The 26,222-nt window shown below is 45.8% G+C and overlaps 1 protein-coding gene across 1 annotated transcript in view; it reads right to left on the bottom strand.

Moving 5' to 3' along the window:
- Positions 1-6,220, bottom strand: part of CTNNBL1 (catenin beta like 1) — a 179,396-nt gene extending 173,176 nt beyond the window's left edge. The window contains exon 1 of the mRNA XM_070420298.1: positions 6,096-6,220. Coding sequence (XP_070276399.1) covers positions 6,096-6,125 — 30 coding nt within the window. The 5' untranslated portion in view covers positions 6,126-6,220. The remainder of the gene's footprint in view (positions 1-6,095) is intronic.
- Between the last annotated feature and the right edge of the window lie 20,002 nt (positions 6,221-26,222).

Genomic DNA, 26,222 nt, shown 5'->3' with positions numbered 1-26,222 from the left:
TAAATACTTTATTTTAATACTGGTCTTGTTGGTGTATTCTTATTAAGATTTTTTATTACAAAAAAAGGAGAAATAATAAGGGGAAAGGAGCATGATTATAGATTCCTATAAGCTCCTGCAATCCAAGGAAATGCTATATCACTGATAGGTCACAAGAGTAGTGGGTATCTACAATATTGTCAAAACAAAAGGTCTCTGACCCCAATCTGCCTCAAACAGAGTATTTCTCATGTCACAAAGGAAGTCATTCCTTCCCACTGAGCCAACCTGTACTAAATGCGAAGTCCTTATTGCAAAACTTTGGATGTAAGAACTTTCTCCAGACATCTGTGAAATTAGTATTAATGAGAAAACCCTGGAGTTTATATATGCAGCAGAAACTTCTCTGCCAAGGAACTGCTGGGCACACTTCTTGATGAGACGTCTAAGCCTGAAGGCATCAAAAAAGTACATTTCCATATTGGGAACATAGCTGGTTTCCTCTTTAAGACATTTTCCAACACCTCCTGTCCACATTATAATTCTCCTGTCTTCTCAAATGAATAGTTAACATATGTCAAGGATATAAGGCATATACAGAGAGTCCCTTACTGCCTAACTCTATTACTAGAAGAACCAATCTCCGCAGAAAATTGGAATCTTCCCACCAAGTTGCCTGACAAATGAAATTTAGTGAGCACATAAAAAATGTTAAATACTTTTAATAAACATTTCTTGACATTACATATTTTCTTTGCTTACCCGTGCCTCTAAATTTTAGGAAAGAGCCAGAAGTTATATAGCTGACTCCCCTCATTTTATAGGTGATTTTATAAGAGATTTAAAAAAAATTATGTACAGAGATGGGAAGTGACTTGTCCTGAATCACTCAGATAAGTAATGATAAAGGTAGGATTAAAACTTAAATCTTCCAGATTTTCGGCCCTGTTTCATTCTACTACATCAAGCTTTTTTATACCTTGAAATCTCTAAAGCTCTTGGTCTAAATAATTAGTATCACAGAATTTTAAAGCTAGAAGGGACCTCAGCGACTTACTTAATCCCCTCATTAGGCATATGAGGAAACTGAGGCCCAGGAAGATTAAGTGATTGCTCTCAGTATCTTGGATGGCAGGGAAAAAGTATAATTTAAGCTCAAAAAAACTGCAAACTAATGGCCATGAAAAGGGAAAAGAATGTCTCAGCTGGAGAAAAAATGTTTTAATGTAGATCGTTCTAGACCAGGGGATCTCAAATGTGGTCCCTGGATCAATAGGTTCACATCACCGGGGATCTTGTTAGAAATGCAAATTTTAAGGTCCCATGGGAGATTTACTGAATCAAACTCTGGCAGTGCGGATATTCAAATCAGACATCTTGTTCCCACATGTCCCTGAGAAATGAACTTTAGTGGTAAAGTTGATAACCAGGGGTCCTCAAACTACGGCCCGCGGGCCACATGCAAATACAAATATTGTATTTGTTCCCGTTTTGTTTTTTTACTTCAAAATAAGATATGTGCAGTGTGCATAGGAATTTGTTCATAGTTTTTTTTTAAACTATAGTCCGGCCCTCCAACGGTGTGAGGGACAGTGAACTGGCCCCCTGTTTAAAAAGTTTGAGGACCCCTGGTTGATAACTATAATCAGTGACACTTAAAATTTACGCATTCTTCTATAGGTGTGCCATACTTCAGTTTTTTTAAGTTTTTAAAAAGCTAAAAATAAAATGGAAAACTAGATTTGGGTATTCAGTAGGTTTTAGTTCTACCTCTACTCCTTACTGGCTCTTAACCTTGCTCAGGTAGGTTGACCTCTCTAGCTTGAGTTTCCTTTTCTATTAAAACAAAAGGTATGCCAAGAGGCATGTTGAGAATTAAATGTAAGAATTTATCTGAAAGCACTTTAGCTCAGCATCTGGCACAGAATAGACAAGCAGTACAGCACAGTGTTTAGGAACTTCAGCAATAAGATAGGTAACTTTTTGTACCTCATCTATGCAACAGGGATTAAAAAGAGCACCTTCCTCATAGGGTTGTTATAAGAATTTAGAGAGATGATATAGGTAAATAGGCATCTTTCATATCTACAGAGTGCTACTGTTTTCAAAGAGTTTCTGTATCCATTAACTTGTAGATGATCTTCATGACTTCTACAAAAGGATGGTGCGTGTGAATGGTTACAGATTAGATTCTAGACCAGCCGTGGACAAACTACGGCCCGCAGGCCGGATCCGGCCCGTTTGAAATGAATAAAACTAAAAAAAAAAAAAAAAGACCATAGCCTTTTATGTAATGATGTTTACTTTGAATTTATATTAGTTCACACAAACACTCCATCCATGCTTTTGTTCCGGCCCTCCGGTCCAGTTTAAGAACCCATTGTGGCCCTCGAGTCAAAAAGTTTGCCCACCCCTGTTCTAGACAGTACTATCCTTTAGCAACAGGAGTGAACACTGATCTTTCAGAAAGGAAAATGCATGAATAGTGTAGGTGGGGAATGAACAGAGATAGAAATAAAGAGATCAGGATTCTGCTTTCAACTCAGCCACTATCTTGGCCCATAACCTCAGGGAAGTCCCTTTACCAAAATATGTTCACTTTTCATCTGCAAAAAAGTCGCTTGAATGAGATTATCTATACATCTCTCAAAATGAAATTCAAACTCCTTATCATGGCCCACAGAAAGGCCTACATTTTCCAACACCTCCTATCATCTGCCTACAACTCCAGCCTCATCACCTGCCATTCTCCTCCTCACTCACCATTGAGGCTCTTTTTGATTGTCTAACCGGCTGTACCAGCTTCTACCTCATAGCCTATGTAGTTGCTGTTCCCTCTGTCATGATCATTCTGCCCTTTCCACAAGATTGGCTTCTTCTCGGCCTTCAGTCCTTTAATGTCCATTTCACAGAGAGTCCTTCCCAGACTCTCTCTCTCTCTCTCTCTCTCTCTCTATATATATATATCCCTAATATGCAAATAGACTGAATAGCGGAACAATCGAACCACCAAACAACCAGTCACTATGACGTGCAGTGACCACCAGGGGGCGTGCACGGAACATGGCGGGCGTCGGCTGCGGCAGGATGGTGGAGCAGGTGAGCAGGGGTGCCAGACCAAGGCAGGGCGCTGGTCGCTGTTATTGGGATGAGCCTCTGGTGGTTACTGAAAATTCTTTTCTCCCGCACGCCATGGTCCTGCCGGGCACTCACACCTGCTGCTGGCACTGGCCCCGTTCGCTCTGTGCTGTCAGCAGGTGCGAGCGGTAGCTGCTGGCCCTGACTGCCCCTGAGGGCTTCTCCACCTCCCCTTGCTCCTGAGGGATGATCGGGGCAGCAGCTGCTGCTCGCACCCGCTGCTGGCGCTGGCCCCAATCGCTCTGCGCCGTCAGTGGGTGTGAGCGGAGCCAGGCTGTCAGGCAGCGGGAGCGGGGCTGCTGGCAGACAGGGGACCAGGACCATAGCAGAGGGGCCGGGCAGAGGCACAGAGGATGGGCCAAGACCCGCCCTGTGCCCACCGCAGCCTCGCGGCCCACAGTTCCTTTCAAGGTGCACGAATTCATGCACCGGGCCCTTAGTCTAAAATAATAGGTCCTTCTCCTACTTCCAGAGGTTACTTTCTTTAGCAGTACTGTCCAATAAAAATATTCTGAAAGCCACAAAAAGCCAAATATATAACTTTAAAATTTCTAATAGCCACATTAAGTTTTTAAGGTGACATTAATTTTAATAACATATTTTCTTTAAGCCAATATATACTAAGTATTATCATTCCAACATGTAATCAATATAAAAATTATTAATGTATATTTCATTCATTTTTCATACTAAATATTGGAAATACAGTGTGTATTTTACACATATATTATATCCCAATTTGAACTATCCACATTTCAAGTGTTGACAGTCACATGTGCCCAGTGGCTACCATACTAAAAAGCACAGTTCTTTCGTATTACCTGCATACTCTTCAAAGCACTTAGCACAATCTTAATTCTTATTTACTCACTTATTTTGTTACTTGCCCACCAGACTATAAGCTCCACAAAAGCAAGAACCTTGTCTGTTTGGTTCAATATTATTTGTTGAGCAAATGAATGAACCTCTTCTAGCTTTAATATTCCATGAATCAATGTCTAGCCATTCCACCACCCAAACAGAAATACTCATTCAACAGCACTCCTATTTCCTTCCTTCTTTCAATTACTATCTTAAAAAGAGAAACCTTTTGGCTTTATCTCTCCACATTTTATAAGTCCTGTCTAGTTTCTAAGGTCAGTTCTTTGTATAGTGGCTGAGGTGGTGGCACAAATATAACTGCTAACATTTTTTGAATGTTTACCATTCGACAAGCATCGGTCTAAGCTTCACAAGAGACCTATGTGATAGATATCAACATTGCCCCCCCCCCCATTTACGGATGAGGAAACCAAGGCATAAACAGGTTAATCTGTTGTGAACCAAACAGATTCCAAGCAACATGGGGCTCCAGACTCATGACTCTCAATTACCTATTCTTTATACTGCAGAGCTGGTCCAGTACAAATATGAGGCTAGCTATATGTGTTATTTTAGTAGCCAAATTCAAAGGTGATTAGCTACATTAATAAGTAAACCAAGCCAAGCTGGTGTGGCTCAGTGACTGAGCCTCAACCTGTGAGCTAGGAGGTCTCAGTTTGGTTCTGGTAGGGGCTTCGGGCTTGGTCCCCAGTGTGCGGCATGCGGGGCGGGGCGGGGGGGGGGGGGGGGGGGGGCGGGGGGGCGGCGGGCTCAGTCAATGGTCTCTCTCATCATTGATGTTTCTATCTCTCTATACCTCTCCCTCTCTGAAGTCAATAAAAATATATTTTTTTAAAAAAAAAAGGTAGACAGATCCCGACTGGTGTGACTCAGTGGTTGAGCATCAACCCATGAACCAGGAGGTCAGGGTTCGATTCCCAGGCAGGGCACATGTCTGGGTTGTGGGCTCGATCCCCAGTAGGGGGCGTGCAGGAGGCAGCCGATCCCATGATTCTCTCTTACCATTGGATTTCTCTCTCTCACTCTCCCTTCCTCTCTCTGAAATCAATAAATTTTTTAAAGTAAACAGAAACAGGTAAAATTTATTTTAAATATATTGTATTTCATCCATTATCCATAATGATCTCTTAATCAGCATGGTCTATAATCAACATCATTAATAAGATTAATATGATCATGTAGTCAATACAAAAACTCTACTCCTTTCATACTGAATCTCCAAAACCCGGTGTGATTTTACATTCACAGTACTTCTCAATTCAGGCTAGTCCCATTTCAAGGACTCAATGGCCATATGTGGCTAGTGGCTACAATACTGAACAGAGCAGCTCTACTGCCTCTCACTAGGAGCCTCTTTAGAAAGCCAAAAGACGGAGGGAAATGTTGAGCTGAGAGCCAGGAGACCTCAGCTCTAACCCCAGCTCTTACTGGTTGAGTGACTTTGGGTAAGTCCTTTCCGCCTTCTGGGCCGCCGGTTCCCCACAAATACGCTGAGCCAGGGGGACAGGAAGATTCTAGGGGTCCACCCCATGCTAGAATTCCCAACATTTCCCAACATCTGCAGTTAATATGGGTACAGCTTTCCACACCTTCAAATCAACTTTCACACCCATTAGTTAAGCAATGCTACTACATGGTTATGACTCTCTCCATTTTATACATACAAAACCTGAGGCTCAAAGAGGATGAAATAACTTGTCCAAAAGCCAGGTCGCCAGTCAGGGGAGAAGCTGGGGCTCAAATGCAAGGACCAGCGCTCTCCCACCACCACAAACTCAATGACTGGGGAAGAAGAGAGCGGAAGGGGGTGGTTGTGAAGAGTTGAAGGGGACCGGGCCCAAGGGTAGGGTGAGGAGGAGCCCAGACGAGTTGAAAAGGGGCTCGAGCCTTGGAAAGGAATAAATGGAAAGAGCACAGGAGGGTCTCGAGAGGGAGTGAAGTGAAATGAGAGGCTCGGACCCCGGTGGCATGAGAAGTGAGGGGCCCCGGGCCCGGGACTTGGGGTGAGGAAAGGTGAGATGAAGGGACGCTGGTCCTGCGACCTGCCACCCACGTTCGGATCAGGGTACGGCGGCCCAGCTCCCCCGCCCCCCTACCTGGTAGCTGAGGAGTTCGCCCACGTCCATGCTTCCAGGCGCAGCTAACACCGCTAACTCTGGTTCCTTGCCTCCACTCGCAATCCAGCCGTGGACCCCTTCAGCGGCGCTGCGGCCACACTGCCGAAAAGCGCCGTGAGCGGGACGCAGAGCCAATGAGGTGGAGGGTGCGCGACGCACGAGCCAGCCACACTGCGGTTAAAGGCGGCGCTGCCGTAAAGCGCGCTGCATTTGTGACAGCTCTGCTTCCGCCCGGAGCCTGAAGGGGGCGGAGAAAGGGGCGGAGAAAGGGGCGGAGACTCGGAGGAGGGCGGTGCCATGAGAGACAAGACCTTAGGAAACAAGATCCATTGCGCACTTCCTAAGGGCAGGGCTGGATGTAGGGGTTTCCCAGGAACAGGTCTCTCACGTTCCTTCCAGTGATCTAGGCAATTTTATCCTCATTTCACAGATAAGGAAGCTAAGATACAGAACTGCACTGTCCAGTTTTATACCCACCAATCACACGTGGCTAGTGAGAACTTGAGGGTTTGGCTCAGTGGATAGAGCGGTCAGCCTGGGGACTGAAGGGTTCCGGGTTTGATTCCTGGTCAAGGGCACATTCCTGGGTTGCAGGCTCAATCCCCAGTATGGGACATGCAGGAGGCAGCCAATCAATGGTTTTCTCACATCATTGATGTTTCTATCTCTTCCTCTCTGAAATCAATAAAAATATATTTAGAAAAAAAATTTTAAAAAAGAGAACTTGAAATATGTCTAGATTGAACTGAAATGTGCCATAAGGTAAATAAAATGCACACTGGATTTTTAAGACTTATATTGATTACATATTGAAGTGATATTTTGAGTCAAATAAAATTATAAACTTAATTTCACACGTTTCTTTGTCCTTTTAAATGTATTGGGTATAAGATGTAAACTACAGAGGTGGCTCTCTTTGTGGCTTGCTCCCACTGTGTTTTCGTTGAATAGTGCTGGCTCAGAAAGTATATTGCCCAAGGCCATACAACTATTACTGGCTGAAAAACTGTTGGTGATCAGATTTCCCTCTTTGGGCTTCTGTTTATTCATTTATGCAAGACCTGGTGGAAACTGGATGATCTTGTTTAAACCCAAGAAACATAAAAAAGTTTTCTGTAGAAGAAAGTTGCCCATCATTGGGAAAGAATAACTCAAAGAGAGCATCTGAGCTCCTGTGACTTGAATTAGACTCTATCTTCAAAGGGTGTTAAGTCTATCCCTTACTCCCCTTAGCCATTAGCCATCTGTCCTTCGAGTTTATATTTGTCTTAGTCTTTCAGGCCGTGGGAGGAAGAGGGATCATACACTGGGTGGCTTATAAACAACACATTTATTTCTCACAGTTCTGGAGGATAGGAAGTTCAAGATCAAGGCACTGGCAGATTCCTTGTCGGATGAGGGCATGCTTTGTAGTTCCTAAATGTGCCTTGGAACTGTGTCCTCCCATGGCAGAAGGAGGTGAGGGAGCTTTCTCCTGCCTCTTATAAAAGCACGAATCCCATTCATAAGGGCTCCACCTTATGACCAAATCACCTCCCCAAGGCCCCACTTCCTACTATCATCACCTTGAAAACTAGAAATTCAACTTATGAATTTGGGGAGGACACAAATATTCAGACCATAGCAAGATTTATAACCATCCTCTCCAGCCCATCTTCACTGTCTCCAATTACACAAAAATTATTTTTATTCCTCAAAGTGCCAAATCCTCTCCTTTTCTGTCAGGCCACTAGCCCCACTCCTCATCCAATTCTTTCTCACTCTTCGGGTCTCAAATGTCACTTTCTTAGAGTAGCTCATCTCACCTTCAGTCTGAGTAAGCAACCCCTCCTCATTATTTTCTTTCTTAGCACCTCCTCTACTGCACATGTCTGCTTTTGTAATTTGTACTTAATGGTTGATTATTTGTTTATTGACAGCCTCATTTACTGGACTCAGAGTCCATGAGAGCAGGAGTTATTTATGTCATGTTCACCGTTAAACCCTATTACAAAAAGCCTCATACAGTGCCTGACAGAGTAGGGAGTTTTCTCAGTGAGCCTTGTGGGTCATGATAAGGAAACTGAATTTCATGCTAAGAACATTAGGACGATACTAAAACATTTTAAACAGAGGAGTTTTGTGATTAGGTTAAGAATCACCTATGCACTCTGCTTTGAACGGAGTTATTTTAGTGTCTTTTCTCCTCCTACTTACTATAAGTATGAACTTTGCCTTGTTCAGGGCGTCAGGATAGAGAAATGGTGGGAGTGTGCCCTTTAGAATTGTGTACCCTTTAGAACTATGACCTAGTTCTTGCTATGGTGGAGCCAGCTTGCAAGACAGGCTTGCAAGAGCCTATAGTTAAATTTTCAGGAAATTTACAAATAGATTTACATCAGTGTAGTTGCTTGAAATCAGCCATAGAGGAAATACTTACAGAAATTAACAAATGCTACAAATCAGGTGTATTCCCCCCCCCCCCCCCCCCGCCCCCCAAGTGGTTCTAGTCAAAGTTCCAACACATCTACCTGAGTGCCCTTGGGCAAGTTACTTTCTCTCTAAATTGCAGTTTCTTCATCTGTAAGGTATTCAACATTATTTGCCAATTGCCTACTCAATGCCAGACACAATTCTAGGCTCTGAGGATTTATTTTTTGAAATATATTTTTATTGATTTCAGATAGGGAGAGGGAGAGATAGAAACATCAGTGATGAGAAAGAATCATTCATTGATCAGCTGCCTCTTGCACACCCTCACTGGAGATTGAGCCTCCAACCTGGGCATGTGCCCCAACCCCAATGGGGAATCGAACCCTGACCTCCTGGTTCATAGTTCGACGCTCAACCACTGGCTGGGCTGTGCTATTCCAATTTTAAAGATGAGGAAGTAGAAGCTTAGAAGAGCTATGTATATGCTAAGTGAAATAAGTCAGACAGAAAAAGGTCAATGCCATATGATCTCACTTACATGTGGAATCTAAACAAAACAAACAACAACAAAAAACAGGCTCATGGATATAGAGAACAGATTGGTGGTTGCCTGAGACAGGAATGGGAGGTGGGCAAAATGGATGAAGGAGGTAAAAAAGGTAAAACTTTTAGTTGTAAAGTGAATAAATCATGGGGATATAATGTACAACATGGTCTAGAGTTAGTAACATTGCATTGACTATTTGAAAGTAGCTATGAGAGTGTATCTTGAAAGTTCTCATCACAAGAAAAAATATTTTTAACTATGTATGGTGATAAATATTAACTCAACTTATTGTGGTGATCATTTTGCGATATATACAAATATAAAACATCATGTTGTCTACCTGAAGCTAATATAATATTACGTCAATTATACCTCAAAATAAAAAACTAACAAGTGGGAGGGGGCAGACGGTGCAGAGCTATGTGCTATGTACCAAGCAGTCCAAAATCATGTGATGATGATGCTAATTTTAGAATGGCATCCAGGAGAGAGATGAGAGAAGGGCACCACCCAAGAGACCAGCCGCTGAGCTGTAACCTTTTAAAAAAAATGTAGTGCGGAAGAATTATCCCTTACAAAATGTTTTTAAATAGCTGTGAGCTGCCTAAGTTCCTTAAACTTCAAATTTTGGTGCTTCAAGATGTAATCAGAGTCGCTTCCTCCATCTGCCCCAGTAAATTATTTATTGGAACAGTCTTTTAAAAAATAATCACAAAAAAACACTCATAAAGTATATTTATCACCAATATTGAGCTCCTACCTGCAATCATGAGCTGATTGGAAACATATGACAGTGCTGAAGACTTTTTGACTCCTATGTTTAGGCTCTGAATGAATGGGGAAGGGTGATAGGGTGGGCAGTGGAAAGGGATATGTTTTCTGGGAAGCAGGATGCAATTTCTGGGGTTCAGGAGAAGTCCCTATTCCCTCTTCCTCACATTTCCAAAATCCAGGTTCCTGGATCCTCTCTAATTTAATATTTTTAAATAGTTGTGAAAACTGAAATGTTAGAGAGTTTAGTTACTGCCCACAGTAATGGCGTTAGTAACTGAAAATACTCTAATCCAAGCCCATCTGACTATGCATTTTACAGGAGGGATTTGGGCTCAGTTAACCTTTCAAACAGTACTAACACTTATGATCCAGGCACAGATGATTATTGAATGCTTAAGAGTAATTATTTCTCCCAGCAGGCACTAGTCTTAATGAGATATGAGGAGAATTTATGTTCTTAAATACATTGTGTGGCAAATAAGAACTCAATAGTTGTAGATATGCAATGAAAAGGAATTATTTAGGGGGGGTTGGGTGGGTGTGATAATAGAATTGGATTAGGTTTTTTTAAAGTCCTAATCTTTAAAGATACATATTGAAATCTATGTAGGAAATAATAGGATCATTGGAATTTGCTTCAAAATAACCCAAGGTGGGGCAGGTGTGGGTTTGGGTAGCAATTGTTGAAGCTGGGTGATGGAGACATTGGAGCTCATGTTATTATTCTCCTGCAACAAGATGGCAGCCACCATTCCAGGCACAACAACATCAAGAAGAGTAAGAGGGATCATCTTACCCTGAAACTTTCTCTTAGGAAGAAGGGAGAAGGAAAAAAGGATGTGGGTAGGGACCAACTGTGTCCATTGCACAATGAAAGGATTCTGTGATCAAATGTGTAGGGCTAGAAAAGTCATGAAAACTGGCTCACAATGGCTCACTCATAAGAATGTAATCCTATATAATAAAAGCCTAATATGCAAATCGACCAAACGGAACAACTGGTCGCTATGATGTGTGCTGACCACCAGGGGGCAGATGCTCAACACAGGAGCTGCCCCCAGCCCGCAGGCCCCAGGCCAGCCAAGGCAGGTGTCAGCGGGGGGGGGGGGGGAGGGGAGGGTGGTGAGCAGGCAGTGCCAGGCCAGCCAAGGCGGGTGCCAGCAGGGGCCCCCTGATCTCCCCACCGGTTGCCCCTCAGATTGGCCCTGATCGCCAGTCAAGCCTAGGGACCCTACCCATGCACAATTTCGTACACCAGGCCTCTAGTGATTTTCATAAACCCCTAATTCTGAGGGGCTCCCCGCATCAGTGCCCCACACCAATGATCTTCATGAGTCAGACCATCCAGAGATGCTTTCATAGTAAGGACTGGAGAGAACTATTTATGCAACCACTAATTGGGGGTCAGTGAAAAGACAATGGTCAAGACCACTTTGAGCTTGGGAAGTCAACAGGCTCCTTGGTCAGTGAGCTGAAGCAGCTTAGCACTAAGGATGCGTATTAGTAATTTGTTATTGCTCTGTAACAAGTTACTCCAAGACGTAGCGGCTTAAAATAACAATGAACATTTATTATCTCATACAGTTTCTGTGGATCGGGAATTTGGAAGCTGCTTAGCAGGATAATTCTGGATCAAGGTCTTTTTTGATTGTAGTCAAGATGTCAATCACTTCCAATGTAGCTCATTAACATGCCTGCAAGTCGAAATTATTTCGAGGGCTTGGGGGTGTGTGATAATATCATTGGATTAGGTTATATGCTGCCTCTTTGCCAGAAACCACAATTCCTGGCCATGCAGATCTCTCTATCTGGCTGCCTGAGTGTTCTCATAATATGGTGGCTGGCTTTCCCTAGAGCAGATGATCTAGGAGAGATCCGAGTAGAAGCCACAAGTGTTTTGTGGCCTAGTCTCAGAGGTCACTGTCCATCATTTCTGCAAGATGCTCTAGGTTGAACAGAACAAACCTATTCATTAATGTTGGGAAGCGAGATTCACTGGATCTATCTTGGGAGTGAAGCCTCCAATCCCAGGCAAGCTTTCAGATGACTGCAACCCCAGCTTATAACTTGACTGCAACCTCATGAGACATGAGGAGCCAGAATCATCCATCTAACTTCCCAATCCATAGAAACGGTGAGATAATAAATGCTTTGGTATTTTAACCTTCTATGTTTTTAGGTAATTTGTTATGCAGCAATAGATAAACAAATTCAAAGCAGGTTAGGTACCAAAGAGTGACATTCCCATCCTTAGTAGCTACTGTGACCTATTGATAAATTGAGCATTTGATTAATACCCATTAGACTCCCTGAACCATTCCTGGCAGATATCAATGAAGACAGAGAATGGTCCCACACCCAAAATCAGCTGCAGGAGCATTGACTAAATTTACACTTTCTCATGGAGGATCAGAATGCACATCAGTATATTAAAAGCTCCAAGCAGTCCTATAGGGGGAAACCTGTTTAATTTTGTTTCACTCAATGTTTTCCAAGTCCATTTGACCACAGAAGCCATTTTTCATGTAATGCCTAGTAATATCCCATGGAAGCAGTATATGAGAAATACACTCCAAGAAAGACTGGTCGATGTCAACCTCTTTAGAAGTTTCAGAAAATTCTCTACTCCAAATGAAATCTCAAAGTTTTGCTAAAAAAAAAATCTAGACATATCCATGTATATATTTAAAAGACCTAAATTTTTCCAAGCCTGACATCTGGAGCATATAAGTGATGTCACAATGACATTAACATTCTCTGACTCAGAGCTTCCACCTGCACCAGTGTAAGCCCCAGCGTAAGCCCCAGCTCTCATAAATGACTGAGTGCTTTCTGGGTGTGCATATGACCATGTATACCTATAGCTGTCTGGTCCGCTCAAGAGATCCTCTGCTCTGGCCTCTTCCTTGGCAACTACTGTCCCCAAGTCACCTGAAGGGAAGCCTTGCCCCCACCACTGCCGCCCTGACCCGGGCATTGCAATCGGGCACTTCAGAAGCTGAAAGGACCTCGGGCGTGCCATGGCCTCCTGCTTGGGTCCTCACAGCATTAGAGCTAGACTGTGTCTTTCAGAGTTATGGGATACAGGCATCTCTCCTCAGTGCTGAGTGGCACTGTCACCTGGACCCCAAGTGGTTCTGCTTATACCCTGCATTCACCTCTTATATCCACAGCATTGCTCCCTCTGAGAGTCAGGCTTTATTCCTGAGTCAGACCAGGGATGATCAGACAGCCACTGACCTAAGGGAGTTGGAGGCTCCAAGATGGACCCCATGAATCTCCCTTCCTGGTATTTATGCCTTATGTAGATCAGACCGTAGACACCGTCATATCCTCCCAATTTCCCTTCTATCCTCAGGTGGCCACAAACAAAAATTCCACCCCCACCATTGCTTACTTCCCCTTTTCCTCTCCTTCTTCCTCTTTTTTTTCTTCCTCCTCCTCCTCACCCCCATCACCCCACCCATCAGATTCTAAGCTGGGGTCCCCTCTCTGAATCTTACATGAAGAAGATGCAAAGGTTCTGAAACTGCATGTTAGTGATGGTGGTCTCTGAGCAGTGGGCTTTGAGCGGCTTTAATTTTCTTCTTTCTGTTTATTTGTATTTCCTCAACTTGTACCCTGAAAAAAGCTGTATAAATATCTATAGCGGTAATAAAATAAAACTAATTTTTATCTCCATGTTGTTTATTAAAGTTATTTATAATGCCACATCTTGGGCTTTGTAAAATTACATAGATCTGTCCCCTTTGGATGCACACTGCCCCCCCCCCTTCCCCAACACACCTCTAATCATCCTATTTCTCTCCATGATAAACAACCACTGTTGGTATTTTAGAAATAGGTTTTACAGAGCTTGTTACAGTTTATATTTATGTTGTATGTTTTTATTTATACCTCCACATTATTCCAGAAAGGATTCGAGGTGGCTTACATCAGATACATAAAACATAGCAAGGTAGCATAAATTAAAAGAAGGTGAAAGGAAAAGAAAAGCGTAGAGAAGGGAATAAGACAGAGATAGGAATGAAGCTAATACAAAAATGCCTGCACAGAATCCTGGTGGCTTGCTCTGAGGAGGCAGCGACTAACTAGCAAATATAAAAACAGAAACTTGTCCATTCATTCATTGGTCCCTTCTACTCCAACTACCTCATCTACTGGTTTCAAATTGTGATCCTGTGGAACACTTTTGTGAACTGGGCCCAGCTGTTCTAAAATCCAGTTGTAGGGGCCTGGTAGCTGTGGGCCAATTCATGGAGGGAAGGGTTCATAGGTATACTTGTCTTCATTTGTAATTATTCCCAGTCATTTCCCCCAACTTTAGCAGCCACTTTCACTTTTTAGAAGAGCCTACTACAAGATGGTATTTGCTTTTAGCACAAAATTATATATTTACCCATTTGAAAATTAATTTGTCACTGTTTCATGGTATTCTGCAAGAAAGACAATGATTTCAAACTATTTCTCCACCATCTGAAAAAGTTGGGGAACACCCAGTTTCTGCTGTCTGTCATGATTCAATTGAACAGCCATGTTTGAGTCCTTATAACATACCAAGCACTGTGCTAGATGCTGCAAAAGATTTTAAAATGAGTACAGTAAAGCCTATGTCTTCCAGAAACTTACAATATAGTGGAGGAGACTCATGCATTTTGATTTTATTTTTTTGTCACCCTGTGATTTATTTTTGAGCTACTTTTTCCCTAGGTTCTTAACATAAAGGCTAGGGAATCAAGACTACTCACTGTATTCATTCAACAAATATTTATTAAAGACCTGTGGAAAGCAGTGTCAGTTACATTTTGTATATGTTCTGAAGTCAGAATCCCGGCTCTGCCACATCTGGCTGTGCAACCCTGGGCAAGTCATTTCACCTCTCTCTGAGCCTCTTTTCTGTCACCTGTAAAATGTGTGTGAAAATAGTATATTAATCAAAGTAATCTAACTGCTGTAATACACAACGAAATGGATGCTTCTTTCTTGCTTGTAAAATAGTCCAATGTGGATGGTTTGTCACGTGGCCTTCCTTTCACACACTGACTCAGGCATCTGGGTTTCACTTTGTGGCTTCACCATCCCCTGGGGCTCTGAAGACCCAGCCTGGGAGATGGTATTGGGCTGCCGAGAGATCTGAAGAATGGATAGGCATTATGTAGGTGACATGGAAGGACCAGGCAGCAGGATCAGCATGTACAAAGGTCCTGTAGTGAGAGAAAGCACATCAGAGGAACACAGAGAAGGCCGAGATGGCTGGTCCCCGGGAAGTGAGGGTGCGAGTGGGCTAAGGTGAGGCAGTGAAGGTGGGTAGCCCACTGAGACCTTATAGAATGAAGAACAGAAGTTGGGTCTTTACCCCAAAGAGCAAAGGGCAGCCATCAGGGGGCTTTAAGTCAAGAAATGCAATGTGCTATCAGTGCTTCCCACCCACATGGCCTTGCCCTGACATTTTAGTGTACAGTGGGCAGTTGCAAATGCTAGCACCTGTTTCTATACCTGAGGACTTTCTCACACCACAGAAACAGGCTTTGCTTGCCTGTGGAGCAGGCAGAGGTGCCAGAGGTTTAACAGCCCTTCCTCGCCCTCCATCGCCCCCCCCTCCCCACCCCCCCCCACCCCCACCCCGGCTCCAGAACAGCCCTCAGCCTTATAGAACTTAGTAGACAAACACCCAGCTCCCTCCCTCCTCAGGTGAGATAACTCTGACCCACGTGTTGTTCACTGGCTCCCAGAGGTCCCCAGTGGGATCAAGTCCCAGGTGCCCACAGTGCAAACAGTCTGATACTCCTCGACTGGCTCCCTCCCCTTCCCTGACTCTCTTTCCCACTCCCCTGCCTGTGTTTCCTGGGGTCACTCTCTGAATAAACTCTGTACTTCTGAATCTTTACCTCAGGCTTTTAGGAGACCCCAAATAAGATGGTCTATCATAAGGATAATGGATTGGCAGGCAGCAGGGGAGGGGAGGGGAAGCCAGTTGTCGAGGCAGGAGATGCCGGGCCTTGAACTGAAGGACACTGGGCTCGGAGAAAGTGGAGGTAAAAATCATCAGAGCCAAGCTGTACAGCGGATGTGCAGGAGAAGGAGGAGGGCGATGTGCAGGCTGCCTCCTGGGCTTTGTCCTCCCTGGAACGGAGGGCAAGGGGAAAGGTCAAGATTACATATGTTAATGTTTTTGTGCATGTCACAGAACAGCTTGTAACCACCAGATTTTCTAAAACTCTCTGCTGTCTTCTTGCCCTGCCTTGACTCATCAGATTCTAGAACAACGTAGCTGCCTTCATCCAGGGAAGCTTGCGTTTCCTCCTGCAGGGCAGGATCCAATAACAGTGTTCTCATCCAATAAAGGAGGCTGGCGCACAGGGACAAAATATTGAATTAAAAACCATACCAGAACTGCTGAGCTCGCTCCAACCCCTGAACTGCCTGCACGTGCCTTTGCTCTGCAAACTAGTAACAGGAGCCCCAGGGAAATACTCTCCAGGAGAGCAGAGAGGACGGGAGGGAGGACGAGAGAAGCAAACTCTGCCACAGTTGGCTGAGCCAATGCTGAGAGCAAGGATTCAGCTTCCAGAAATCCAGTCCTGAGCCATCAGCCCTGGCCTTGGTCCTATCTCCATGAAGCTACCTTGGACGAAGAACTCTGAGATCAGGCATTCTTGGGTTTGCAGCCTGCCTCCACCATTCTGGTTGACTCCATGACCTTGAGTAAGTCCCTAAATACTCTGAACTGCAGTTTCTCTTGTTCACCGGCTCCCAGAGGTCCCCAGTGGGACAAGCCCCTGGCGTCCACAGTGCATCCTGCTTGATAACCCCTCGACTGGCTGTCTTCCCTTCCCATCTTGCCATCATTGCTTCTGCTCTCCTTATTCTCTCACATTACATCCGACTCCTTGCACATAGCAGGAAGCATGATTACCTGTAGCGTCCAGATTTAAATCCCACAACTTGTACCTTGGACAGATGTGTTGCTCCAAGGCCCAGCACATGCCAGCACTGTACTTAGTGCTTATTTAATCCTAACAACTACTCTGTTCCCACCTTACAGATAAGGAAACCAAGGCTCAGAGAAGTTAGGTAACTTGCCCAGGGTCACACAGTCATGTGTAGCCAGATTTCAGGTAAAATGGTGTAAGCCTTTTATGTTCCCTATTAACCATTGCATGCTACACTCCTTTATATAAACAATCACCCATTTTCAAAGTGTTGGGGATCCCCATGCCAGTAGGGGGCATGCCACTGTCCCTTTGGTATTTCCTTATTAGCTGTAATAAGTGCCTGATTTCCTCTAAGGTCCAATCTCCTACCTTACTATGGTCTCTCTCTTCTTCCACATGTTCACCCCTCCCTCCCCCGAACTCTTCACTTCTTTCCTCAAACGAGGGGTGGGGAACGTCCAGCCCACGGGCCATATGAGGCCCACGAAATCATTTGGTCTGGCCCTGCCAAGGCATTAGAGGTGAGTTTATTAAATGTTTGACCAAATATAGCAGGCTAATTTTTAAGTCAATAATTTTGTATGGCCTGCGAATGATGTTATAAATACCCAAGTGGCCCGTAGCAGAAAAACGGTTCCCCACCCCGGCAGACCTTCACCCGCCCAAATTACAAATTCCTGTCCTTGGCCCTGGGCCAGCAGCTTCCCCCACCACATCATCACCTTCCAAGCCACCGCAATTGACATGGTAGTGCTTGCTGACATCCATGCCCTCACCTGCCTCCAAGAAGGCTTATCAAGGTATTCTCCAACCCAAACAGTTGTTTTCAGGAAGAAAACTGCCGCCCCCTGTTAAGGTGATCAACATGTCTCCACCATGTGTTTCAAAAGCCTGAAGCTCAGATGTGGTCCAGAATGGAGCTAGGAGTTTGGAAGTTTTAAGTACTGGGGTTGTTAAGGCCAAGCCATGGAAATATATGAGGTCACCCAGGGAGAGTGAGTGGGGTGAGAAGGGCAGAAGCCATGTCAGGGCCTCTGGGATAGGTTCAGACTCCTGGCTGAGGATGAAAATTGGGAAAAAGGAGGTGATTACACAAATCCATTGTCAGGGCAGAGACCTTGAAGGGGGAGCACTGGCCAGGCCCCGGGCAGCCCAGGAGCTTGGGAGGGTGTCGTCCAGGGTTCTTGTCATTAGGACAGAAATCCAACTTGACCTAGTCAAGTCAAAAAGGAGATGGTATTGGCTCCTGGTAGCTAAGATAGATAGACTGCTCAAGGCTGAAGCCAGGCAGTGGTGCCCTTGGGCCTCAGAGGAAATCGGGCACCATGGGCTCAGGGGCACCATGGGCTCAGAGGCTGGCAGGACCATCTCACCATTGACTTCTGCTTTCCTCATTCTCTCACATTACATGCTGACTCCATTCACCTAGTGGGAAGCATGACTACCTTTAGCCTCCAGATTTAAAGCCCAAAACTTGTACTTTGGAAAGAGATTGGCTCTGCCCCTAGATGAAACTCCAATAAAATGTTTCTGATTGGTTTAGCTTTGGTTGGGTGTCCACCTCTGGCCCAATTAACTATGGTCAGAGGGTTGGAGCCAAGTAAAAATATGCCTGCTCCTTTAGGGACCATAAGGATAGAGGAAGGAGACATGGTTCTCAGAAGGTGGGCTCAGAGGAAGACAGGGGGCAAGGGGCGAGTATGGCAGGATGAAAGTAGGCCCCATACAAATATGGACGTCCTTGATACCAGGAAATACTGACGTCAGCATTAAGTCCAAGGAATGCCTCTCAGAAATGAAAGCCACAATGTTAGAGAGCCAAACAGAGAGTCAGAGCAAGGAGGGAGAGCAAAGACTCGAGCCAAGTCAAAGAGCCCAAGCAGTGTGGCAGCCCAGGCCTTAGTTCATTGCCTGTTGACTACACTGTGCATAGGCGCAGGTTGGGGTGGCCATGCCATGCTGCTCCTTCTTCCTGGTATATCCTTTAGCGTTACCTGCTTCTCACTACTATCAAGGACCTTGAGATGCAGGATAACTTAGTTACTTGAGATGTGAAGGGTCCAAGCAGCCGTGGCCAAGGAGAAAGTCTCCTATGTAGGTCCATCTGTGGTTGACCTATGGCTGCAGAACCTCAACTCCTGCCAGAGAATGTCACGCTCTGGCTCCAGCACTTCCCTTCTCCTCCTCCAGATTCAGGAATGCAATTCCAAGGCCTGGACACCTACATAACCGCCAGTGCTATGGAAACTGGATTTGGGTGAGTGGGGATCAGATGAGTCTAATCGTAAGGGGAGAATGGGGTGAGGGTAGAGGTTTCCACAGGGGCCAAAAATTCAAAAATGATAACAATAGCCACCACTGGTATGAGGTATTGAGTACTTATTACGCAACCTGCACTGTGCTAAGCAGACCTTTTTGTGCATTTTTTATCATCAAAGTCCTATGATGTATTATTTTCATTCCCTAGAATTGAATCTCACAGACATTAAATGACTTGCCTAAGGTCACATGAGGCCCTGTCACCATCCATCACCCGGCGGACAGGAGCTCGCCTCCCACAAATAAACTTATGACAAACATCCCCAACCCATTCTTTCAGCCATCGCCTCCCTAGGAAGCAGCTAAGCTGGGATTTGAACCCACTCTGTCTCTCAGCTTTATCTCTTCCCCAAGCCTGAGCGTGAAAACAATCATTCGCCTTGGCATCCTTTTTACCTCTTGTATCAGTCAGTCAGAATGCTTTGAGCTGAAAAAAAAAATCATCAACTTAGCTGATTAACAATGAGAAAAATGTATCAACTCAAAGATTAGGTTCCAAGGTATGATTGCTGCAGGGTCATTAATTCAGCAGCTCAGTGGTGTCACTTCCATCTTCTCTCTGTGTCATCATTAGTGTGTTAGTTCACCCACCTGCCACAAGACGGCTGTCACTCTTCTAGGCATCAGGTACCGAGGAGGCCCCATCCTGCAAAAAAGAGGGGCTTTCTCTTTCTCAGAACAAGAAAACCTTTCCCAGAATCCCGTGAGTAAACATTCCTTATACTGTATCTCATTGGTCAGAATTGTTCCCATTCCTGTTTCCAAACCAGTCACTCATGGGGCAGTGGAAACGTCATGAATGGCCAATGGATAAAGCCAAGCCCATGGCCCAATCAGGGAGAAAGAGGGCAGTGACTGGCTTGGGGTAAGCAAACAAAAACTCATGCTACTCCTCTCTTTTCTCTTTCCAACCCTCGTATCTTCTTTCTCTACCAGTTAACATTTATTCACCCTCCAAGAATCAACTCAAATATCATCTCTTCTGGGCAGTCTTCCCTGATTTTTTCCCCATGAGATTAATTGCTCTCTTCACTGTGCTTCCTAGGAACTTGGCACATGCTACTTACGTGGTCTTCACTACATTGTTATGGAGAGAGGTCAGGCTATACAGTAATTGGACCCAGGTTCAAATCCCAGGCCTGTTACTTCCTCGGCCTCCTCATCTGTAAAAGTACACACTTCTTTTTCGGCATTTTTGAGGATGAAGGCAGCTGGCAATGTGTCCCGAAAGGAAGGGAGGGAGGGAAAAAAGAAACTATCAGGCTGGACTATCAGGCAAAACTCAACTCTCAGCAAGAAAAGCAAAAGTCATTCCAAGGTGCCAACCACCCGGCCCCCTTTCCCTGAAGCTCCCGTCTCCCTGGTTTTCCCAAGAAAGTCATTTTTCATCCCCAAAGTCATCTGGCGTAGAGAGAAGGGGGAGATGCAGTGGCAGGGTCTGTACTGTGCCTGCCCTGTCGCCATCCATCACCCGGCGGACAGGAGCTCACCTCCCACAAATAAAGTTATGACAAGCGTCCCCAACCCATTCTTTCAGCCATCGCCTCCCTGTTTCCATCATCTCTGACATTATAAGCCATCAGCCAAGCTGTTTGTCACGCCTCTGACAGGGTCTTCGCATCTCCGGCAGGAGGGCTGTGCTAAGGCATGGCTGGACTCGAGGGGGGATGTCCCACCCCCACCTGTCATTAGTGACCTCAAGCTAGTATTTCACACGTGTGCTCAGAAAGGGTTTCTGCCGCAAGGGGCGGGGGTCCAGAGGTGGAGCAGAACTGAAGGGGAATTGAGCATTAGTGAATATCCCTACTGTGCGGTAACCAGCCACAAAGAACCAGGCACAGGCCTTGCCCTTGAGAAGGGCCCAGCAGGGGAGTGGGAAACGAGCCATGTCAGCAGACCCAGTGCCAGCACAACTGAGGCAGAGGTAGTCTAGGGGACTGTGGGAGCACAGAGAAGGGTAGGAACATAGGGAAGTCTTCCTGGAGGAGGTGTCATTTGAGCTAAGACCTGCAGGACAAGGAGGAATAAGATGAAAGGGGGCAGTTTGAGTGATTCCTTGAAAGGTCCCCTCTCTTCTCTGCAGGTTTGTCTACTTGTAAGCCTCAAATGTCAGAGTGGAGTGGAGGTTTGGGGAAGGGAAGAGAATCATATGCCAGGCAAATGGGATGGCATATGCAAATGTCGTGTATTCGTTTCCCAGGGTTGTCATAACAAATTACCACATCGAGTTGGTGACTCAAAACGACACAAATGTATTTTCTCACACAGTTCTGGGGGCTAGAAGTCCGAGATCAAGAATCAGCAGAGCTGGTGCTTTCTGGAGGCACTGAGAACCGTTCCATGCCCTTTCCCTAGCTTGCAGTGCCTGTGGGCAAGTCTTGTTCCTTGGCTTACAGATTCATCACTCCAATCTCTGCCACCACTCTCTGTTTTTACCTGGCTTTCCCCTCTGTGTCTCTAACTCAAATCTCTTCCTTTCTCCGACCTATAAGGACACCTGTGATTGGATTTAGAGCCTACACTAAATCCAAGATGATCTCACCTCAAGATCTTTAATTACATTTACAGACCCTATTTTTAATTATTTTTTAAGACCCTATTTTTAAATGAAGGATTAGGACTTGGATATGTATTTTTTTGGCGGGGGGGGGGGGGGGGGGCATTATGCAACCCAGTGCAGAGGCCAGAGAGTATGGTATACGCAGGGGACAGAGAGAGGCTAAATGTGGCTAGAACAGCCGTGGGCAAACTACGGCCCTCGGCCGAATCCGGCAGGTTTGAAATGAATAAAACTAAAAAAAAAAATAAAAAAAAAGACCGTACCCTTTTATGTAATGGTGTTTACTTTGAATTTACATTAGTTCACACAAACACTCCATCCATTCTTTTGTTCCGGCCCTCCGGTCCAGTTTAAGAACCCATTGTGGCCCTCGAGTCAAAAAGTTTGCCCACCCCTGGGCTAGAACATTGAAGAATTGAACATTGAAGTTCAGATGTCATCTCTGCCACCAATCAGCCAGATGACCTAGACCAAGTCCCTTAACCTCTCTGAGTCTCAATCTGCTCATATGCAATGTGAATTGCCCTCTGGACCTCTGAGGACTCTGATGAAGGTGAAATGTAGTCATTCTATTAAAGGGCCAGCTCCTCAATGGGAGTATATCCATCAGAAATCTTTTGGTTGCAAGAGACAGAAACCAAACCACACTGGCCTAAGCAAAAAGAGGATTTATTAGCCAAGGAGCCCAGGAATAGAAGCGCTTCAGGCTCTGCTGGGTTCGGGGGCCCAGGTTACGCATTCGGGATCCAGTTTCTTTCCACCTAGCCTCTCTGTCTTGTGCTGCATTGTTTCATTTTCAGCGTTCCTGAGGATGGCCCTTTGTGCTGGTATCTTCCTTGGGCCCTGCAGATCTGCTCTCTACCCTTGTCCACTCTGCTTTGTGGCATGGAGGTTGACCTGAATGAACTGCAACAGCAAGCTCCCCTTGCCCTCTGGCTTCTGGTGGGGTCCAGCCAATGAGAAGTAATGACAGGCAATCAAGGAAGGGAGAAGATGAAGGTTGATTATTTCTCCCTCCTGGGTTTCTCCTGTCAGATCCGTCTACCAAAGGTCCTAACTCCTATCAGGCAGCTGCCTCTTAAAGCCACAGCTACCCTTCTTGGATTCTAGCAACCACATCCTGCTATTGCCCGTTAGGCTGAGGGGTGCTAAAGTCCCCACTGTTATTAGGCCAAAGGAACAGCACCATCCATCCTTTGTGGGATTCCCTAAACACTATTGACACCTTTGTCAATAGTCCCTGAAATTACTATTTGAGTGCCTCTGTTTCCTTTAAGGATCTTGCCTGATACACCCCGGCAGCTCTTAGGTCTACCTGACCCTCCTCTCCAGGTGGTAAGTAAGCCACACAATGGTAGACTGTTACACTGGTGGCCCCCAGTAAACCATGCCTCCCAGGATCCACACCCGAGGGAGTCCCCTCCTCCATTGAATGTGACTGGCTTTGGACAATAGAAGTTAACATCTGTGATACAAAGAGGCTTCATAAGCACTTGTCCATTTTGCCTGACATCTTAAAATGCTCCCTCTTAGGATCCTGCTGTCATGCTGTAAGAAAGTATAGGGAATCCTGCTGAAGAGAGAGATTGTGTGGAGAGCTCTGGGAAAATTGCAGGTCGTGTGGGGGGAAAAAAAGGCCACACAGAGGAGAACTGAGGTACTCCAGCTAACAGTCTCCACCAAGCTTCCAGAACCTGAGAGAAGTCTTTGTAACAAGGGGGATGGTGGTCTGCACCAGTGGGGTGGGGTTTTAACACTAACATTGTTTAGAATTGCCAGCGTCCAGATTAAAAGCAGATTGACTTTTAGTCAGTGTTATTATCATCTTTAAGCTTTCTGCAAAACATGCTTCTCCTTATTGCCCGTGCCTGGGCTGGACCAATCCTCTCCCCACCCCCATTATTGCTTTCCGGCCCTTCCAGTCCAGTCACAGCTGAATGCAGCCGCATGAGTGACCCCAGCCACCACCATATGGAACAGAAGCACCACTGTCAACCCACATAATCCTGAGAAATAATAAATCATTGTTGCTTTAAGCCACTAAGTTTTGGGGTCATTTGTTACACAGCAAGGAATAATTGAAACATACCAGCAGCTCCAGCAGTGCTATATATTGTTACAGGTTCAAGTGCAGCTAGAAAGAGCCAGACTTTTCTGGCAGCTCCCGCAACAGTCTTTGAATTCACTCTGATTGGTTCCCCTGCAGTCATGTGCCAGCTAGAAACCACTTGCCAGACCAGGGGAAAGTGATGATGCGCTGATTGGATTAGCCTGGGTCACATGCTTTGTCTCTGGATCAGGAGGTGGTGCCCCACTCGAACCACAGGGACTGAGCGCGGGAGAGAGGGAGGGTCCTACAGGAAAAGAGAGAAAAGGGGGCTGGATGCTAAGGACAGGTTATGGAGCTGAAGCTTGGGAAAATCATCCGTGGTGCTCCCTATCCAGCCACCATTTGCAAATGGATAAAAGTGGATCCCAATACAAAGGACCCCTATGGTATGGTTAGGAGACCATAAAACTTTGGTCATGGACAGACCTGGCTCCTCACTTCCTTTTTGGAAGCTGCTCTGGGCTCAACCTCTGTGAACTCATCTGTGAAAGAGGTTAGCTAATTCCTGCACAGATGGGTGGTGGTGGGGGTTCCATCAGATCATGGCTGCTGTAGACAGAGAGGGGCTCCCAGGCATCCCTTCAAGAAAGGGCTCGCCGCCCAGCATGGGGGGTGCGGTCAGCAGGCAGTCGCCAGCTGTCATCTCTGCCAGGTCTCCTCAGCTGTAGCCTGAGGTCACACCCTTCCCAGGGCAGCCTGCATCCAGTGACTGGGCGAGGGGTTCAGAAACCTGGCCAGGCAGCGCTCATTCCCGAGCTCCCTGCCTGGGTGGCTGAGGCTTGGAGAACTGGCATCCGTTGGCTTCTCTGCCTGACCACGTCTGCTTTCTCCCTTTCCTTTTATAGGTGTCGGTCCCTAATCAATACCCTGCACCACAAACTCTGCTTATGGAGATCCCCACCTGTAAGAGATGTCAAATGCTTAACCCAGCACTTGGCACTTAGTAGACAGTTGGTAAAGGTTTGCTGAGTGAAATTGGCTCCTTGCTCAGGAGGATGAGAAAAGGGGAACAGGAGGGCGGGCGGATGAGGGAGGCTGGTGTGGGGACTGCCAGGCATTAAGCAGCTGTTGTCATGAAGGGGCCTGCAGGCCGGCAGAGGCAGCTCCTTCCTCAGAAGGCAGAGGAGGGTCCCTCCAGGAGCACCCTCCCTACCCCATGCCTCTGCAGCCTCCTGCCCGCCAAGCAACTGCCTCAGTTATGAACGAGGCCTCCCTCGTCAGAGCCTGAAGACAGGGACAAGGTGGGCCTTTCCTCCAGGCTCGTCCTGGCCCCAGCTGGCCTGTGTGGGATCCTGGGCTGTGGTGGTCCCGGAAGATGGCAGAGGCCACTCAAATCCTGAAGCCCAAGCCTCCTCCTCCATCTGTGGAATCTCAGAGGTTGGGAATCTCAGAAGGGGAGAATCGGCATCCCAGGGCCGTCTTCACAAAACTGCAAACAATGCTCGAACAAGGGCCTCTCTGATTGAAAGGATCCCAGTATTTTCAGGCTGGAAGGGGCCAGCCAGGCTCTTCGTCTGAGAAGTTCTCCCTCCATGAACTCTGGGTGCAGACCCTAACTGCGCGGCCTGGAGGCACTGACCACCTTCCTCTAGGCAAGGCGGACAAACGCTCGGGCTGTCAGTGCTGGGTGTGGAGTTAAGGGCACACAGGAGGAAACCAGACCCGAGGGGAGGGAGGAGTACAGGGAGGAAGAAATGCAGGAGAGCAGACGTCACCGCTGGAAAGGGATGTGTAGGGATGGCATGATCTGGAAACAGCCTAAGTGCCCATCAGTAGATGAATGGATTAGAAAACTGTGGTACGTCTAAAAAGCCTAAAGCTCCCCACAGGCAGATGGCAGGTCCTCAGTAAACATTTCTTCTCTTCCCTTTCTCTTCTGCTCACAATTCTCTGTTCCCTGTATTCCCATGTTATCCACATTCACACTGAGGAGTTTCAGGACATGCAAGGTTATCTGGAAGGGGGCACTGGACTGACTCCCCCACCAGAAAGTCACCCTTCACAGTGTATGGGGATATGTGCTCAATACAGACACTGCAATGGCAGCTGAGGAAGGATGACTGATTTCAGAGAGCAGTCCAGGAGAGGGATATTTGAACTGGGTTTTGAGAGTAGAAGAGGAGTTCACCAGGCTGAGAAGGTGAAAGTGAGGAGAGAAATTCCACACACTTTCTGTGTCTGTTAAATGAATTGCTAAGGTCTTCTCTGACTTTCTAGTCTATATTTTAGAGGTGAATTGAAGCAGTTACCCACCCGGATTGTACAAACGGAAAAACTGATGGACAGAGGTGTATCCATGCACTCTTTACATTTATTTCCTGTAACCAAAATCCTCAAGCCAGGAATACAAATGGAACAATGTGTCCTGAGCCCAAGCTAGATCTTTTTTTTTTAATTTTAATTTTTTTTTGCTAAAAGTATTACAAAGGATATTACATATGTGTCCTTC

Source organism: Myotis yumanensis, unplaced genomic scaffold (genome assembly GCF_028538775.1).
Source record: "Myotis yumanensis isolate MYYU_CA2020_CCGP unplaced genomic scaffold, mMyoYum1.0.hap1 SCAF_7, whole genome shotgun sequence".
NCBI classification, from domain to species: domain Eukaryota; kingdom Metazoa; phylum Chordata; class Mammalia; order Chiroptera; family Vespertilionidae; genus Myotis; species Myotis yumanensis.
Note: the sequence above shows the minus strand (reverse complement) of the source record. Positions and strands in the feature narration are given on the sequence as shown.